Raw genomic sequence first — 19,377 nt, forward strand, 5'->3', positions numbered from 1 at the left:
TAACTCCAAACAATAATGCTCAATAACTCCAAACAATAATACTCAATAACTAAATCCAAGAACTAATTCAGCGGCAAACTCGTAAAGTTACTCTCCAAAATCGTGAGTCAAACTTCACCCTGCCGCTCTCCAATCTAACAATTTACCTGTCACGTCAAAAGGGGTGGGAAGTTGTTCCCCTGTCACTCATTGCTCTCAAGATCTGTTCTGCGCGGGTTTTTTATTACCCCGGCCTAAACCAATACACACATCGTAATAATCAATCATCATTAGCACTTCACATAGTCAAACTAAATATCACTCCATAGCTTCTCTAGAGCAATACCCACAGGTTTACCCACAGACAATAATTTAATATATTTTCTTTATACCCTAACTAATTACCAATGATCAGACACCATCACAACCCCTTTTATCACACCCACTTGGCATGTCCCGTCTGACGTTCCGTACCCACAGTTCAAAGGTCTCTCCCGACTTTCACTCGGGTGGTTCCCCCGTCCTGCAGACCGACGTCCACACGCCACCGTACAGCTGCGTACACCGCCTGCTACGCGATGACTGGCAGGCTCTTTAGTCACAGTATGTATGATGTGTATATCCTTACGGATGCCGTCCTGCTCGCGGAGAAATCCGCTAGTGGTGTTTCTGTGAGTTCTGTGTGAATAAACGGTGTGCTCGTACCGCGCAGTGTCCAGTGTGTTTATTTGTACCTCGGAATGGATTACCGGTGTGGTAACGGGCAGCCGCACCGTTACACGCACAGACACCTAATAGTCACAGGTCCCACTTCTAGCATCTATTTGTCACCTGGGCCACTGTGACACTGTGTGGTGATATGGTTAAGGTTTGTGGTTATGGGGAAAGCCATGGTGACTGTAATATTTATCTACAACAGTGACTGATGGCTAAAATATTGTGCAAAAATGTTGTATCCCTGAATTATACCTATGTGTGACACTCAGGTCACTAACTTTACAGACAAAATGCAAACAACTACAGTAGAAGCCTGGACACGCATAGGCAGAAGCACTCATTCAGAAAGGCCCTTCCACGCCCCCCACATTCCAATAAGTTGCAGGCGGTACATTATGATTTGACAGGGGAGGACCTGACATAGTCCTAGCAGAGAAGGCATGAGGCCTATTTATCAATTCATAACCCACAGCTCTGTCCATCTCTATCAGTGTCATGGGGACCAAACACCTGTCAGCCTCCTCTCGTAGGCTACCCAACGCCTACTGGCCCCCCTAACATCTCATTTCTATTTTAATGGAATATCAGTGCGAGTGCGGAGGTTAAGTGGCAGGGTCAGTGGGACCAGAGGGGAGAGGGGAGCGGGTGAGGTCAGGGGGGCGGTTGTACGAGGGGCGATGATGGTTAGTGTTACGACCCTGGCGGGTCTAGGCCCCGCCCCATGAGATTGGCATGCCTGTTCTCTATCTGTCGTTACAACAGGCAATTGGATCCAGGTGTATGGGTGATTGGATGGGCTACAAAAGCCCTGCTCAGATGGAAGTCGGGAGAGCGTTGGATTGGTTGTTGGATTTTGGTTATCGTTGGATTTGGATAGTGAATTGGATTTGGGATTGTCGTTGTCGTTGGTTTTGGATTATCGTCGTTGTTTGTTTATATTACCATTTACCTGACTTTACATTACATCTTTTGTTTCTCTTCACAACACTGATCTTCACCACACGTTTGCTATAATTATTAGATAACTATATAAACTTGTAAATCATTAATAAATATATTATTATTACTATAAATATCCTAAATTCTGCGTGGCCTCCCCTTCTTGTTTCGTGTCGTGAGCTGGCACGTAACAGTTAGAGAGTCGTGCGGAGGGGCGGGCAGGTGGGGGGGACTGAGAGCAGCTGAGAACAGACTCTTAATTGTCTGAAGTGCCAGACTGCGGATCATACGGAGCGCTCTCCGTTTACTGAGTCAGAAGACAGGACTGTGTCATAGCCTGTGGGCATAGTTACCCCCGTCGCCATAGTTACCCCCGTCCCCTTCAGTGACGACTAGAAGAGGCGAGCTCCTCTCTTCCCACTTTTAGGGGTTCCACAGAGTAATCGAGGAATCTAGTAGTTACATCAATTCTGGAGTTCCTACATTTCCTACATTACATCCTCATTAATCAGGTGATGCTAGTGGAAGTACTGAAAATGGGTCAGTTTCTGAATATTGCTCATTGTTAGAATAGACTCCATTTCCCATACTGAAGCAAAGCGTTTCAGTTCCGAACTAGTCTGTCTCCTTGCTTACTAATCCCTCCAGAGGATCTCAGGTCTTACACTAGCTCTTGTGCGCACACAGTTTTCAGTTAGAGCCCTTGGTAAACAAGAGGAAGGATGGTGAAGGCAGAAATCAATAGTTTGGAAGTGCTCTGATAAAATAGACTGTTGTGATAAAATAAACGTAAATGTACAGCAATTGTGAGCTGTGGACAGACTTCTCATCGAGCCTGTCATATAGTACACTCTAGTACACTGAGATCTGCAGCTGTACGGGGGGATGCTTATTCTGACTGCAGTTGCCGCTGCACACATATACTTAGACTTGCATACATACCACATGAATCTTGGTATGGCTGTAGCCCCACACGGATACAGAATAGAGAGTGTGTGTCTAGGCTAGCGCCTCCTGAAGTGGGCTCCCCTAATACAAATGATGCCTCTGGCATGGCGCTTGGTGTCCTTAAAAACCAACTGGTCGGTGCCGTAGTACAAAGCATTCCTCAATCATGCGGCACAGTGCCCTATACACAACTCATCTTTTTCAGACGGAATGATGCATTCTTAAGAAATATGGAGCATTGTGCGCAGAGGAATACAAATGCAGAAGGACATCTGCAAGTAAAAAATAAAATCTACTCAAAAAGTAAAATACGATTCCAAAAGAAATCCTTGGGCAGTGACAGTGCACAGTAAATTTGGTCCTAGACGCCTGTTTGCCTGCACTTGAAGGACAAGCACTGCCTTTAACAAGCTCAATCACCCAAACTGACACACACATATACACACACACACACACACACACACACACACACACACACACACACACACACACACAAAGCTGCAGAGCCAAGCTTTAGCCCCCACAACAGAATGACTCATAGTACAGACGGCACACTCTGCACACACTTCGTCACGCGCTCGGGGAAAGGACAACAACCTCCGAAATAGAAACATGTTAATACATGAGTGAATGTGTACATAACACGGCAATGAATGGAGGAATAAAAGTGAATGATGGCATATTTTGTGGGGGGGGGGGAATAAAAAGGAAAAAGACATGACAGCTTTTGCGTGGGCGGTGTAGAGCCGAGGCAATCCCAACTATGGAGCGACACTTCAGATAGGGGCTCTTTCATCCATACATGGACTCGTATACTGGAGGAGGAAGGAGTCTATGAAATGAGTGAGGCCGAAGCTGAGTTTATTTGCATGTTCACTGAGGATTCATTAATGTTTTGATGGACGACGCAGATAGAAGCAAGCGGAATAAACACAGGTCAGCATTCATCACCTGCTCGGTTAAATACTGCAGCTGTTAACACAAGCATGGGTGAAAATTCCTCATCGTCGTGTCATTAGAAGATGCTGTTGCTTGATCTATAGCAACATGTTTCTCTGTACAGATAATTTGTTAATCGTGATTAATCGTACCATATCCACTTTGAGACTGTCCTTCCCACCCAGGCACCACCGTCACAGAGGTGCAGTGAGATGCTACCTCACCTGGGGATCTAAAGCCTGTCCTGGGTGCGACGACACGTTCCACCTCACCTCACTCTGGCCAAGGCTGGCAGGCAGCACTCACTCACAGACTGGGCACAGAGGCTGTGTGTTTCTGAACGCGGTCAGTATTGACCGGTTACTGATTTCACCTTCTTTGGGTGCTTTCCCCCTCTAACAGACAGCTGGGGTGTCTTACCTCTGAAGTGTGTAATAGTAATCTCTTCTCTCTCTCTCTGTCTGTCTCTCTCTCTGTCTCTACCTCTCTTTACCTCCAGCCCTGAGCCCACACACCTCCAGACGTGGCAGTGTGCTGCTATCGAGCTTCTCACCTCCGACATAAATTCCACCGACATGCAAAAGGTCACAAAGCGACAAACTGCTCTGTCTTGCTTGTGAAGCACAGGCAGATTAAATAAAAAGATAGCAGTCCTGCCGGAAAAAAAACCCTCCATGCACCACTCTCCCTACACCAACCTCTTTCCCAGTTCGCCTTGCCTAGAGGCAACAGCATTCGCAGCTTAACAGCCAGGCATAATTCACCGCAACTGGAATTAAATTACATTGGAGACTTAGGGGCCCCCTTACATTATTGATATACTTACAGCTATTTCGCCTGACACAGAAATCTATATTCACCAAGCATAAAAAAAAAAAGAGAAAGAAAATAAAGCGTGCAAAATAAAAAAAAAACGAAGTGCAGTCAGGGACATATTTACAGTATACTTACTGAAGAGTATATCTATTTTACAGAGCTTTACCAAGAAGAAGCTATGGGAGAACAAACCAAGACATAAATAAACAAAAGGAAGCGCAGGAGCCCTGGTGCTGCCAGTGAATTAAGGGGTCTCCGCAGTGGGACTCGACTGCAGGCCTCTGCATCATCTCAGCGCCACCTCCGTGAGTCAGCGCCCCCCAGCCAGCCTGTGTCCCCTTTATTGGCCCCTGTCTGTTTTATGTGTTACATCACCTTCCGTTAGCCGCCCATAAAGTACAGCTACCTTTATGAGGCCATTTTCGTAGTCGGTGTGTTTGCTGCTTCGCTATATATGTCAGGGGTCAATTATGTAAGGAAACGCTGGGCCCTCTGGTCTCCACCTACGCTGTTTTCTTTTACCTTTTTCTTCTTTAAAAGGAAAGAATACGCCGGTCGTCTCATCCTGGTGTTTTGACACCTCCGGTCTCGGAGAGCACTTAGTACGCTCCATTACAAACGTGGCTGAATGACTGTAATCTTCTCAAATATCACAATTCTCTTCCATTAGTTCAACCTACTCTTTAAAATACTGCCACCGTCTCCGACAAGTAAACAGGACAGTCGCCATCACAATGACCACAGCTATAAAAGCACATAGGACACAATGCAGAGAGCTGCTGTCAAAAAAAATCTAAATGGAAATACAAATTCAAAACATACAGAGAGAGAGAGAGAGAGAGAGAGAGAGAGAGAGAGTGTAAACTGTGATGCCAAAATGGAAGCCATTCTTTTTGTGCCGAAAGCCATCATGTTCAATCCTCTCAACGTCTGTGTTTGTCACACCCTCTCGTGTGTGTTTGTGTGTGTGTGTGTGTGTTTACTTGAGAGTGTGTGTGTCGATGTGTTTGCCTGTTTCTTTGGGAAAATGTGTGTTGACGCTTCGAGCAAGACGGAAAAAGAGGAAGAGTCACTTCCTCCACTCGCTCCCTCTCTTTTTCTCTATCTGTCTCATTCTTTCTCTATCTCTCTCTCGTTTTTTCCCCCCTTCTTTCCACCTCCTCCTCCTGCTTCTCCTCACAGCGGTAGATTATCTCAGAATGATATTGCAGGCCCTGAGCCACAGCATGGTTGAGGCAGACACTAAATTTGCCCCCATCGACACACGCTGCACTTATCACACATGCTAATGGGAAGCGGCGCGGCAGGCAGGCAGGCCAGCAGGGCTCTCCAGCGGGCGCTCGCTCCAGTCTGAGGGAGGGGGTCGGCCACAGACACCAGGGGTAACCTTTCTGCTCTGTGACGGAGATAGGGCTTGTTGTGTGTGTGTGTGTGTGTGCGTGTGTGTGTGTGTGTGTGTGTGTGCGTGCGTGTGTGCGTGTGTGCGTGTGTGTCTGTGTGTGTGCATGTGTCTTTGTATGCATGGATTTGTGCTAAATAACGCTGCCTTTTTCTACTTTTTACATTTTTGGTGTCTACATGTGTATTTGTGTGTGTGTGTGTGTGTGGGGGTGTGTGTGTGTGAGGGAGGAATGCAAGCAAGTGTGTGTGAGGGACAACATCGCCAGGGGAGGAGAGAATTGTAAAGGAGATGTGCAACCACCCTGAATCAGTGCACTTCATAGTCCACAGAAAAAAGGTCTACTATGACAGTGACACACTCCTACGTGATACATAATGTGTCCCTGTATGTGCACATCACACAACAGTGGACTGAGACTACATTAAGTCTTGTTTGTGTAATCTGATATTATACCAAGGTCATTTTCAGAGATTATTTAAATGATTTTATATTATAATTATTTAAATAATAATAGGTAATAAACAATAAACAAACAAATGAACAATGATCATACAAAATAACACAGTATTCCTTTAAATTCCAACTTTACACATACTACATGCACAGTTATATTGTATTTTTATACAACATAACCTTAAAAATATATGATATTCCTTATTGTAAACTGTGGATTTATAGCCTACTATTTTCTCCTTTGTTGAATGGTGTCCACATGCGTGGACGGTTAAATTACTTTATTAAAATGCAATTAAATTCTAGCACAATTCTGAATGACAAAACCAAATAATCTCGATCATTTTGTCAATCTCGATCATTATTGTCACAACTCATGCATGAAAGGGTTAAATGCGCAGCAGCAAAACACGCAGTGTTTCATTGTAAGCATGTGAGTGAGTTTTAGTCATGCTTTACTCAGTAAATGTCAAGAGATGTGTTTTTGTATTTGCTTTCCCCTGCATTTCTAGAGGGAAGGCTAACGTCGTCGCACTGTGCTTAGTAAGCCTTGCTAGCCGAAGACCACTGAGGTGAGGACTCCAGTCACCTAGTTTGAAAAGGAGAGTACTACAAGAGCTAATGAGAGAGCGAGAGAAAGAGAGAGAAAGCTGTCCTAAAATCGTCCTGGACCACCAAGAAAATCTAAGGTTTGATATTCTCCGTAGTGCATTTCAGAGCTGGTAATGCCATTAACACAGCAGGGGCTGTGCTGGGCTTTGGGTTTCATTAGGGGCAATCACTGGCATGCCTGAGCATCTCCCACCAAATCACTGCCATTCTGTGCCTCTTATGGAAATGAAGGCAGTGACTGGATCATGGTGCTGTTATGCGAGTTAGTGTGAGGCCACTCTAACCGCTGACCTGTTAGATCATTCCATGCGCGCGCACGCCTCCACAGAGGGATAATGAATGGATAAGTGAGAGTGAGAGAGGTAAAATTAAAAAAAAGACAGCCATGGAGAGTTGGAAGGTCAGGATGGTGTAACAGCCCTGGTCTGAAAGGCCCCCAGTGGGACACTTCACACAGCCTTCTGCCCCACCTTCCTCCCCTCCCTCTTTCCACTCCATTTCTCTCTATCCCTCCATCTCATACTCTCAGCCCTCCTCCCAAAATAGACCTTCCTGTGCAGGCCCAGAGCACGGCGCTAAAATTAGCCCTGCCTTATCGAGCACCCAGCCCCCCTGCCTCCATTAGCCACCACTCACACCCTGTCAGTGCACACAAGCCCCTGGCTCAAGGGCTCGCCAACAAAGGCTGGACTTTAGCGCGTGTGTGGTGTGCATGGTGTGCGTGTGTGTGTGTGTGTGTGTGTGTGTGTGTGTGTGTGTGTGTGTGTGTGTGTGTGTGTGCTTCAACAAGGCAGAGAGAAGAGAGAACAGAAAGGAGACTGAAGTGGAAAGAGTAAAAGAGTAAAAAGAAAGGGAAGAAAGGAGGGATGTCAGAGGGCTGGGGGTGGGAGGGAAAAGCCGAATGAAAAAGACAGAGAGAGAGAGAGAGAGAGACGGAGCGTGAGACAAATACAGACATTAGAACAAATGCTCTGATGAGAAAGAAGGGAAGAGGATGATCATAGGAGACAAAAAGTAGCAGAGAAAAGAGGAGGATTGGGGGACCGATCTGGAGAGCAGAAGGTGTTTCCAAACAGCAAATGATGAATCACACGTGAAACAAACCATAAGGGAGAGAATCAGCCATAACTCCCGGAAGAAAGCAGGAGAAGAAGAGATGCAACAAAGAGAACAAAAGAAGAGAAACCTCTGCATTACTCTCTCATGGCCTTACATTGTGCCCTTTTCACACACACACCCCTCCCCTCCGCCCTCCTCCCCCTCTCCTCTCTTCTCCTCTCCTCTCCTTTTCTCTGCTCCTGGCTGCAGTGGCCCTCAGCGCTGGGGCTGGAGCGTCTGAGGAGGGTGGAAGTGGAGCGGGTCAAACGGCAGCGTGTTCCAGGCCACCCACCGCAGCCAGGGCTGACCTGATGAATGTTTCATGGGATGGCTGCCGCAGCACAGCTCCGACCGGACCGGGTGAACAGCAGGCCAGCGGAAGGCCCCAGAGCTTCACCGAGGGCCTCCCTGCCAAGTTAACTAGTGCTTTATGGCCCATTTGGGTCCCTGTAGTGACTCTGTTGGCCTCACTGGGTCGCAGTGCTGCTCTAAAAATGGCCTGAGGTTGTTTGTATTAAAGCTTATGCTCTCTCATTCACAGTGTATGTCGCTGTCATTATCCACTCTCTGGCACAATCTTTCCCACTCTGGCTCTGTCGCTTTTCCTCCGCCCCTCTCACACAGATCTCAAATATCCCCCCATATTTCTCCTTCTTCGTGTGTTTTTGAGAGCTTGAGTTCAGGGGTCACAGACCTGAGATGGCAGCAAAATGAGCGGGCAATCTATGAGCACCATTACTGTCCTTTACAATAAATAAATAAAGACATGATCGTACTGGAATGGTAGATGATGGATTAAAAACAAATCATTAGCAAGTCAAATACCCGTACTGGCTGCGGGCAAATGCTGCCGATCTGAAGACGGCTTTGATCTCAAAACAGGCAAACAACAACAGAAACAATCAGCAGAGAGATATGAAGACAAACAGGGGGATGCAGATGAGAGCAGCAGCTCTTCACGCCAACACACTCCATTACCTAGTCCTGCCTCCTCTCCCATGCTGTAAGATACCTGCCCAGAGGCTCACAGGAAGACCTGCACCACTTCCCTCTGCAGGTGTGCCAAAATGCACTTGACACCTGGACAGGACAGGGGTGTAGGAACTAGATACTGGCCCTGACACGCACTCCCACTGACCCCTCTCTTTCCCTCATCCCTCACTCCCTCCCTCCCTCTCACTCTCTCTCTCTCTCTCTCTCCTCCCCCCCCCCTCCTCCCTCTCTCCCTCAAACTCCCCCGGCCTTGTGAGTGATCCTACTGATACATGCAATTCCCCTGCAGCCCAATTTAATCCGTGCCAATCAATGAGGCATGGGCTCTTGTCTGGGCAGAGAGAGAAAGGAGAGGAGAGAAAAGAAGGAATATAAAAATGACAAGCCTTGCTAGTGCTCTTTGAACAATGAGAGCATTTGATGCAATATCATACAAAAATCAATAGCCCACTGGTTGGCCTGATGGATTGGCAAAGACCCTGACATTCTGACACTGTTGAAGAAAGGCGCCTTGTCGCTTGCAGGATTCTTTTTTTGTCCATGGCTGTGTGCTGCCTGTGTGGTTGTGTTCATGTGTATATGGTCTCTGTATTTGTGCGTGCGTGTGTGTGTGTGTGTGTGTGTGTGTGTGTGTGTTTTAAGAGAGGGAGAGGGAAAGAAAGAGAAAGCTACAGTGTCTATTATTCAGTGAGAGAGAGAGAGTGTGTGTGTGTGTCTGTGTCTGTCTGTGTCTGTGTGTCTGTGTGTGTGTGTGTGTGTGTGTGTGTGTGTGTGTTATAAGAGAGGGAGAGGGAAAGAAGGAGAAAGTTAGTGTTTATTCAGTGAGAAAGAGTGTGTGTGTGTGTGTGTGTGTGTGTGTGTGTGTGTGTGGTGTCAAATACACAATGTCCACAGTCTCAGTCCCCTAGTCTCTAGCCATCCTCTCTCAGTAACTGTGTTCTGTGTGGAAGTGCAGGAGGGCTTTGGAGGGCTTGAGACAGGGGCCACCTTCTCTCCTCTCTTTGCTCTTTCTTCAGTGCGGGAGTAAGAGAGAGAGTGAGAGAGAGAGTGAGAGAGTGAGTGAGAGAGAGAGTGAGAGTGTCCTCTGAACCCCTCTTATGTTTAGGCAAGGGGAACTCAAGAGGGGGCTTCTCTGTTCTCAGCCTGAGCTCATCAGGTCGAGGACAAGTAGGGTTTGGGAGAGATCCCAGACAGCTGCCACCCTTAAACCAGTGCCCCCTCAAGCCCTTCTCAGACAGCACACTTGGACTTATATGCAGGTTACTATAAGATGTCATATCACTTCATAAAAACACTGTGTTGTGTCTGTATTCAACGCATAATTGTTAGATAGCTCATAACAAGAAAGATGTTGGCCTGACATTTTGATACACCTGCAGACATGCATGTGGTTTAATATAATCTGTACAAGATAGTACAAACATAAATGACCAATAATCATAAGAAAGGGCTGAGCAAATCAAGACACCATGTCGGGAACACCTGGATTGGGGATTTCAATTACATCTAGCTCCAGATTTTTTTTCATCACTGTAACAAGCTTACAGAAATAAATCTACCCCTGCTCCAGAACTTCCTGGGCACGACTGCTGTCCCTGTCCCCTCGTCCCCCTCGCCTCCCCCTTGGATGGGGAATTACGGTTGAGGGGAAAGACAGGTTGTTCTTCTCCCATCCGGGCTGAGGGGGAATCACAGACACAATTTCATGGTTTGTGACTGGTGCACACCACTGCACACACTCATCCCCCTCGACCTGGATGCATGGAGCGCGCAAAAGAGAGAGAGACACAGAGACAGACTGAGAGAGACAGAGGGAGAGAGCGAGAGAGAGAGAGAGAGAGACAGAGTGTAGCTGGGCCTCTGCCTAATGCTGCCCATCTTCATCATCACTGCCATCTTCCTCAGGGCCAGAGGCGGAGGGACCCTTCCAGGTTCATGAAGAATAAAATATTGCACTCGGATTATTTCTACCAACAAGGAGAGGAATGCAACTTACCATTTTATTATTGATTTCATGAAAATGAATCTCGCAGACCTTCTCTACCACGTCTTCAATCTCAAAGGTTACAAAGCCGAATCCTGCATAGAGGAATAGTGAGAGAGAGAGAGAGAGGAGAGGATGAGAGAGAGAGAGAGAGACCCAGCAAGCAAGAAGGGGTGAGGAATGGTAGAGAGGAGGATGAGAGAGAGTGAAAGACAGGGAGAGAAAAAAAGCAAATGAAAAGAAATCAGTTAATCTGTAAATGGTGAAGCAAACTTTTTTTCATTTTTTCATTTTCTCCTCAGAAAACAGCAAATTTGCGCTGATTAGCATTCTGCGGCGCAGAAGGAGGTGGGATGAGCGCTTGAGTGTGTGCGCCGTTCGCCAGCGCCTAATGGCTTCCTAATGACGAGAGGATGATGCATCTGCCTCCGTGGCCAGCCCTTGCTCTTCCCGCCGTATAGATGAAGGAGTCCTGGGCATTATTAAAAGAGCTCGCCGCTAGCTCCTCAGAGACAGTGCAGCGCCCGCGCGGAGCTACGCTACGCTCAAAGCTCATTTAAGAAGATTCATGGCTCCACGCTTCCTGGATTTCGCTGCAAATATTCAGTGGTCGTCCTCGATATTTCATGCTTTAACACATTTCATTCATAAAAAAAAGAGAAGATTACAGCTGCTCTTTACTGTCCCTCTTCATTTTCTGCTGTGGTCAGGCAATTAGCATATTTTATTTTGAAGGCAGGGGTTTTAACTCGTCACTGTTAAAATGCCATATTGTGTTGGGTTGTGTTTTTTGGTGTGTGACAACAGCAAACTCTGACAAAGAGTTGACAGTCGGAAATCATTTCACAAATTATAACAAAAAGGAGACAGAATAAACACCCAGTTGAAAGACATCTGTTCTCCACACAAACCTAACACACACACACACACACACAGCACAAACACAGACACACATATACATACACACACACACACACACACACCGAGACATACCCCAAACCTGTCCATGTAAGTAAACCCCGATCAGTACATTTCAGTTTATTTCTCAAACAAACAGGGGGGGGTTCTGAGTTTCGGCAGGCCTTAAGGAGAATTTCAAAAGCAACGGCAGATAAGAGATGAGCCGTGGGGCTGGTAAGTGCCGCGTGGGCCGTGACACGCAGGCCAAGAAACCAGGAAGTGCAGGGGTCCTCTGAGCGCGCTCAGACGAGAGATAAGCCCAGATAAAGAGGCAGGCCGCCAGATAAGAGCACCGCACACATAAACAATCCCATGACCCATCACCTGCCCCAGCAACACATCCCCACCCTGCTCCTTCCCCTCCCTTCCCCTCCACAACCTTGATGGCAATTACAGGAGCCAGCGGCTATATTTACACAGAGCAATGGGGAGGAAGACTCTCCACAGCTGTAATCATCAGTCTTCAGCCCTCGCTCTCTCTGTGAGGTGAAGCCGAGCGGGAAGAAAAGAGCCTCGGCGCTCAGCTCGGCCCTGGGCCGCCTCCCTCCCTCCGCCTCCCACCCGCCGGGATAAACTGCGGCGGCTTTAGCACCGGTCTGAGTGCTGAGTACTTCTGAAGGACTGTCGAGAGGTCAGCGCCTCCGCTGGGTAAAAATAACAACGCTGCAACCGCAACCCCACGCGAGACGCAACCGACGGTACACGGATGCCATGTTTACTGCTGTGAGACTGAAGAGGGGAAGGGGACAAAGCTTTATGGAAGAGGTCACGAAAGGTCAGGAGGTTACTGGTGTGAGTGTGTGTATGTGTGTGTATGTGTGTGTGTATGTGTGTGTGTGAGCGTGTGTGAGTGAGTGTGTGTGTTTGTGTGTGTGTGTGTGTGTGTGTCTGTGTGTGTGTGTGTTTGTGTGTGTGTGTGTGTGTGTTTGTGTGTGTGTGTGTTTGTGTGTCTGTGTGTGTTTGTGTGTGTGCGTGTGTGTGTGTCTGTGTGTGTGTGTGTCTGAGTGTGTGAGTGTGTGAGTGTGTGTGTGTGTCTGAGTGTGTGTGTGTGTGTGTGTGTGTGTGTGTGTGTGTGTGTGTGTGAGTGTGTCTGAGTGTGTGTTATTGTTATTGATGCTAGGTGCATGGTGGTGGGACTGACACGCCGCCCTCACACACACTTCCCCCCTCTGTGGGGCTGTGTGCCGGGCCAATTACCCTGTGACCCCCTCCCGTCTCCGCTCTGTAAAAAGCTTCCTGTATGACCCCATTAGGACATCCTGCTGGCAGAGACTCAGCTGAGGGGCCCTGCACACTGCCAGCACTCTCCCACTCCCAACCTCCGCTCGCTCAAATGCTAATCCAAGCAAGCGCTAGTAACACAACTGTAGTTGCATTTACATTTAGTCATTTAGCAGACGCTTTTGTCCAAAGCGACGTACAAGGCAATGGCCATGTGAAAATAAACAGACTTATGTCATTCTATACGGGTATGTAAAAAAGTCTGTAATCAAAGTGCGAGCACTTTAGTCATTGTTTAGATTTCTGCAGTGGACCTTAATTTGTGTCAGGCACACTTTCTTTCTCTCTCTTTCCCTTTATCCCCCTCTGTCTCAGTGTGTGACTTTCTCTTGTCCTTTCTCTCTTGCCTTCTCCAGTTCTCTTATTTTCACTATTTCTCACTCCATATTCTTCTCCATCCATTCCTCTCACTGTAATTCTCTCCTCTGTTTCGCTTTTCTAGTTGTTTACTTCAAAGAAGGACAGGAACTGTACCGAAAGGACACTGCTCGCTCTCTCTCTCCCGCTCTCTCTTTCTCTGTCGTTCTCTCTCTCTCTCTCTCTCTCTCTCTCTCCCTCCCGCTCTCTCTTTCTCTGTCTCTCTCTCTGATCGGCTTCCTGCATTCACATATCCTTCCTAACCCTGCTGGTAAACTGTGCAGCTAATCAAAGAAGACATGGGAGTTCAGCACATCTACTGAGGCCACACTACAGATTCATTAGAAACACCGTATGGCTCTTCTATAATTCCATTACTGCAATGTTTAAGGACCCCCATCCACCACGAAGAATCAAGTTAAGAATCAGCACCGGGGGAAATAAAAAAAAAAACAGAGTTCTGCCTTAAATAGCTTCAATACATCAAACTCATTTAAAAGTGTGTGTGAAATGAAGGAATTTGTAATATGAAATATAGTGGAGAACAAATTTGCATGGAGCCAATGGATGAAACTAACGGGATCACCACCATGCAAAGCCTTCCACGCCACCACGGCAGAGGAGGCATTAGTAGCACGCACAGAGCGGCCCTTTGAGGAGAGTATCAGTGGGAACATGAAGGACGGGGAGTGGGGCCGGGTGACTGCCTCCCTGGTGATTTCTTTGGGGGAGACATTTACATGTGTTTGTGTGTGTGTGTGTGTGTGTGTGTGTGTGTGTGTGTGTGTGTGTGTGTTTGAGGGGCCCAGGCTTTCAGGGGCTGCCTCTGAAAATGACGAAGAGCTACGGCACTTGCTCTCATCCCCCCTCCCTCTCCCTCTCCCTCTCGGCTCCCTTCCTCCTCTCGCTCCGTGCCCCCTTATCAGCCCCATGCCGACCACTTCTGACAACCAACAAATCAGCTGTCAGGAGCAATTTCTCACCAACAGCCCCGTGCCCGCCCGTTTGCCACACGCTGGGTGGCAGAAGAGGGAAACTGCCAGGGCGAAGAGGGAGGGGGATGTAAGGTGTTTAAGCACAGTTCCAACACACACCCAACAAACACACACACACACACACACACACACACACACACACACACACACACACACACACACACACACACACAGACACAGACACAGACACACACACTCACAACACCTTTTCGTTCCACAAAAGCTCCCATCACTAACACACATGGTTGGGTAAAATTGGTGGTGGCCGCCGGCTAAATCTCACATGTTCCCCCAGCCTCTACACCTCCATTCTAGTTCCCAGGACAGGTGTGAGAAGAAAAACTGAGTGTCATAAACCACCTTATTAACCACACTTGCAGTCTTTACATGGCTGTGTAAAAGCCCAAAACACCAGACTGCCGAGCTGACAAAGATTTATATGCACACATATTAGGTCCCACACGCACATGTAGGGCAGGTGGGTAGGGTGTGTGTATATTTTAGGGTTTTATTTTGTTTATTACGAGTCAAACGGGTAGAAAAAATACTGCATCCCTCTAGATGCACTGGCTCTGCCCGTGACATCTCTGAGGTGCTGACGCAACAAGGCCAGCACTGCTTTACCTACTATGCCTCAGTCGGATGAAAATCCCATCATATAAATGTGCCCACAACAACAGGGGTGGAAGAGAGCCCCAGTGGCCTAAACATTTGGGGGGTAAGGATGTCTCAGACCTACATGCCTGTACACTTCTACCCAATCATAGGTGGCGGGACATCAACCACACTGTAATAATGGGTCTCCTTGTCCAATAGAGTGTGTTTTTGTAAAGAGAGCACTCAATGCCTTTGGTTGCCTAGTGAGCCTATCTGCTTATATAACCACACTGGAAGACCCATGATGCACATGCACTCCCACCTAAACAACTCTGTGCCTCATCCATGGCTGGTCATCTCTGGTTGCTGCTTTTTTCTTGTAGTTACTAGTGCCCCTGCTTCCACAACGTTACAGAGATATAGGGCGGCTTTTTGTCTTATCCATGAACTTAAACTGGATTTGTGGCCTAACTGACCGAACAGCTAAAACACAACCACCAACCACAGTGTTCTCACTAGACACCACCAACTGCAGGTGATTCACTGTGGAAAAAAAAACCCAGACCCAACCCAAAGTCCCACACAATAACAATGGATGATATCTCTGTTAACATTTTTGTCCATTACTTTTTTGTTTCCCCAGACACCTTCCCTCAATGACAACACATGGATTTTTCCAATCTCTGGCACGATAATAAGTGTTAGCGCGCTGTTGTGGAGGCGTCCGGGCGCATCCTCACACTTATTAGCTCTCAGTCTGCGGCGTGGGCCTCTGTAGACTCCCTGCTAACGCCGGCGGGCTCCCTCACGCTCGCCAGCACACAACAAAGAGCTTTAACACACTTAATGCCAGTCCCCTTTGGAGTGCTGTCACAAATAAAATTAAAATGCTAAATCAATGAGTCTTCAACTGACCTTTGCTCAAAAAGCAGGGGTGCCTAGGGCAGTTCGATGTGTTTAAAGGGAGGAGAGGTACACGACCAAATCAGATATTATTACCGACACGACGTATCCTTTCTCCAGATGAGGGGAGGTAAATAGATTGCGTTGTGAATATTAAACTTCTCTCCCCAGCCCACCCCACCACAGCCCTGCCTTTTGCCGGCAGTCTGCCTGCACACATACTTAAAACACATTCAGAATTCAGAGTCAGAAAGCATCCAGACGGCTCACGTTTTGTAATCTTTACTGTGTTGTAGATTAATTCCAAATGGATAACATTGCCATTTTTGCCACCCAAACTGCTATTTTGCCGGCGGAATCTCTCATTCATATAAATACTAAGATCAGCGCTTTGAAGAAGCCCCTTCGGCAGCAATTACAGCTTAAGGTCTTCTTGGGTAAGCGTCTACAACCTTTGCTCGCCTGGCTTTAGGTGCTTTATCCCATTCTCCCTGACAGATCCTCTCAAGCTACATCAGATTGGATGGACAGCGTCTGTGAACTACTATCTTCAGGTCTCTCAACAGATGTTCTATAGGCTGCTGCGGGGGCCACTCAAGAACAGTCAAAAGAGACTTATTTCTTGTTTTCTTGGCTGTATGATTTGGGTCTGAGGTGTACTGAAAGGTCTCAGGTCACGTAGACCTCTCTGTAATTGGCTGCATTCATACTTCCTTCAACTCTGACCAGTCTCCCTGTACTTGACACTGAGAAACTCCACGGTATGACGCTGTGACCAACATGTCACTGTAGGGATGGTATTAGATGGTATTAGCTAGATGATGTGTCTGCCTGGTGTTCGGCAGATGCAGTGCTTGGAGTTCTGCCCAAAGCGTTACATTTTTCTCTCATCAGACCCGAGAATCTTTTCCTTCATGCTCTCCAAGTCCTTTAAATGCCATTTGACAATCTCTAAGCAGGCTTTCATTGCCTTTTTACTCAGAAGGGGCCTCCGTCTACCTGCACTAGCACAAAGGCCTGATTGATGGAGTGCTCCAGAGATGGTCATTCTTCCATCAGATTCTCCCATTTCTGCAGAGGAGTTTTGAAGCTGTGTTAAGAGGGTCTATTGGGTTCTTGGTCACATCGCAGACCAAGGCCCCTCTTGCCCTTTAAGTCAGTTCGGCTGGAGTCCTGGTAGTTCAAAACGTCTTCCATTTCACAATTATTGAGGCCAATGTGCTCCAGGGAACACTCAATGCTTTTGAGACGGTATTATACCCTTTCCCTGATCTATGCCTTGCCACAATTTTATTGCAGAGGTCTACATTTCCTTAAATATAACTGCTTGTTTTTTGTCCTGACATGTAGTGTGAATTGTGGCACCTGAGCCTATGTACGAAGGCAGGTGTGTGCCTTTCTAAACTCTGTCCAATAAATTAAATTAGCTACAGGCAGTCTCTAATCACGTTCTAGGCACATCTAAATCCTAATTAAAGCAAACGATGCACCTGACCATAATTTAGGGTCTAACAAATTGAGTAAATGACAGATTTGGATTATTAATACATTTGAATTGAAAAAAATTCACTTTACGGGTTAATGAGTGCAGATTGGTTGGAAAAATGGCAATTTTATCCATTTCAATTTAAATCTTCAACACACAAAAAATGGGAATATTTTCTGAATTCACTGCACACAGTATTCAGCCCTCACACACACAGCCTCAGCCTGCTCACAGTCACACACATAATACTCACACATACTCATTCTATCCGGCACTGTGTGGTTACACAAGTCACCTCACTTCTGTTAAAACTCTCTGGAGCGCTCCCACTCACCCTGCTCATAGATGCTTAATCACACACATAATGCTATGAGAGAGAGAGAGAGAGAGAGACACGGTGATTGTGTGTGTTCAGAACAAGAGTAATTGACAGCAGTAACTCAAGTGCTGACAGGGTAACACAGCGCTCCAATGCAGGAGAAACAAGCAACCATTTAGGAGAATATATGTGTGTGTTGGACATGTGGAGGGACTTGTGTGTGCGCATACATATGTGTCCATGTGTGCGTATATCTCTCTCTCTGTGTGTGTGTGTGTGTGTGTGTGTGTGTGTGTGTGTGTGTGTATGTGTGTATGTGTGAGTGTGAGAGAGAGAGTGACGGAGGAGAAGAGAGAACGGGAGGCAGTACAGAAGAAATTCTGTGTGCGCGTGGGGAAGGCGTGTAATAAATAAGTGCATCTTTCTGAGTGCATAAAATGTGTGTGTTTCCACGGATCTGGCCATTGACCTGTTCAAGCATCAAACTGCAATCAAACACCTTTCTGAGGCGTGAGTAGGAGTGGAGAGGACAGAGAGGAGAGGGATGGCAGGCAGACAACAGCCAACACAATAAAATCAAAGTGTCAATTACTCTCTTCCAGCCCAGATAAATGGGCTCGCTTCCCTGTCCATTAATAATACGACAGGAAGCCTGTTAGTGGACTCTAATTTTTTACACCTTGCCAGTCGCACGGGACGACGAGAGGACATGGCTGGTCAGGATTCATGCGGGCCCCCGAGCTCTACGCTGTGGAACAAAGGAAAACACACACTCTCTTCCTGTCAGGCTCTGTCTATATTTATATCCCACTCTCATTCTCTGCTTTTCACTTACTCGTTCATTCATTACCTTTCACTCATAGGAACCATCTCTATCAGTTTCTATCAGTTTCTCTCTCTCTCTCTCTCTGTCTCTGTCTCTCTCTCATGTGTTCACCTCCCTGTCTCCAATTGCCTAATTTTAGAACGCCTTATTAAAGCCTCTCTCTCACTCTCACACCATCACTTTCTAATGCTCCCCTCTCTCTCCGTCTCTCTCTCTCTCCTTGGTGGGGCCATGGGTGAGATGGATCTCCGCGGAGTCGATAAATAGATTGGCACGTATCGATGGGAGTTTGTGGCCTTATTTACACATCCTGTTAATCAAAAAAGAGGGGGGGGAGGCAAGAGGCAGGAGGGGGAAGAGAGCTGGGCGAGCGGTAAGCTTCCTGGCACTACGAGGCCTTGTAAACTAAATGAGACTGGACAGAGGAATCGATTGGAGCAGCAGCCCCATCCCGCTACATTATAATGACCAGTGTGATATGCACTCGGACGGAGGGGTGAGAAAATAGAGAGACACAGAGGGAGAGGAGTTGAAAGAAGGAGTAAAACAAGGAGCCAGTCAACTTTTCCCAGCTAATACTATGCCAAGCAATATACAGAATTGCCTAAACGCAGGATATTACACATGAAATGCTAGATAATCTCTCGTTTTCTGACATTTATCGGTGACTGAAATAAAACGTGTTGTTCTACAAGTGAAATAGAGACGTATAGAAAGCACCCTCTAATAAACCCTCAGCTATGAAGGTCAGACAAAGGCAGACACAAACAATC

At 47.0% G+C, this 19,377-nt stretch overlaps 1 protein-coding gene across 10 annotated transcripts in view; it reads right to left on the reverse strand.

Moving 5' to 3' along the window:
* msi2b (musashi RNA-binding protein 2b) overlaps positions 1–19,377 on the reverse strand; it is a 224,199-nt gene that overhangs the window by 56,824 nt on the left and 147,998 nt on the right. For all 10 annotated transcript variants that reach the window (XM_031573765.2, XM_031573762.2, XM_031573764.2 and 7 more), the window contains exon 8: positions 10,893–10,975. In XM_031573765.2, coding sequence (XP_031429625.1) covers positions 10,893–10,975 — 83 coding nt within the window. The remainder of the gene's footprint in view (positions 1–10,892; positions 10,976–19,377) is intronic.

The sequence above is a fragment of the Clupea harengus genome, chromosome 9, assembly GCF_900700415.2.
Source record: "Clupea harengus chromosome 9, Ch_v2.0.2, whole genome shotgun sequence".
Taxonomy (NCBI): domain Eukaryota; kingdom Metazoa; phylum Chordata; class Actinopteri; order Clupeiformes; family Clupeidae; genus Clupea; species Clupea harengus.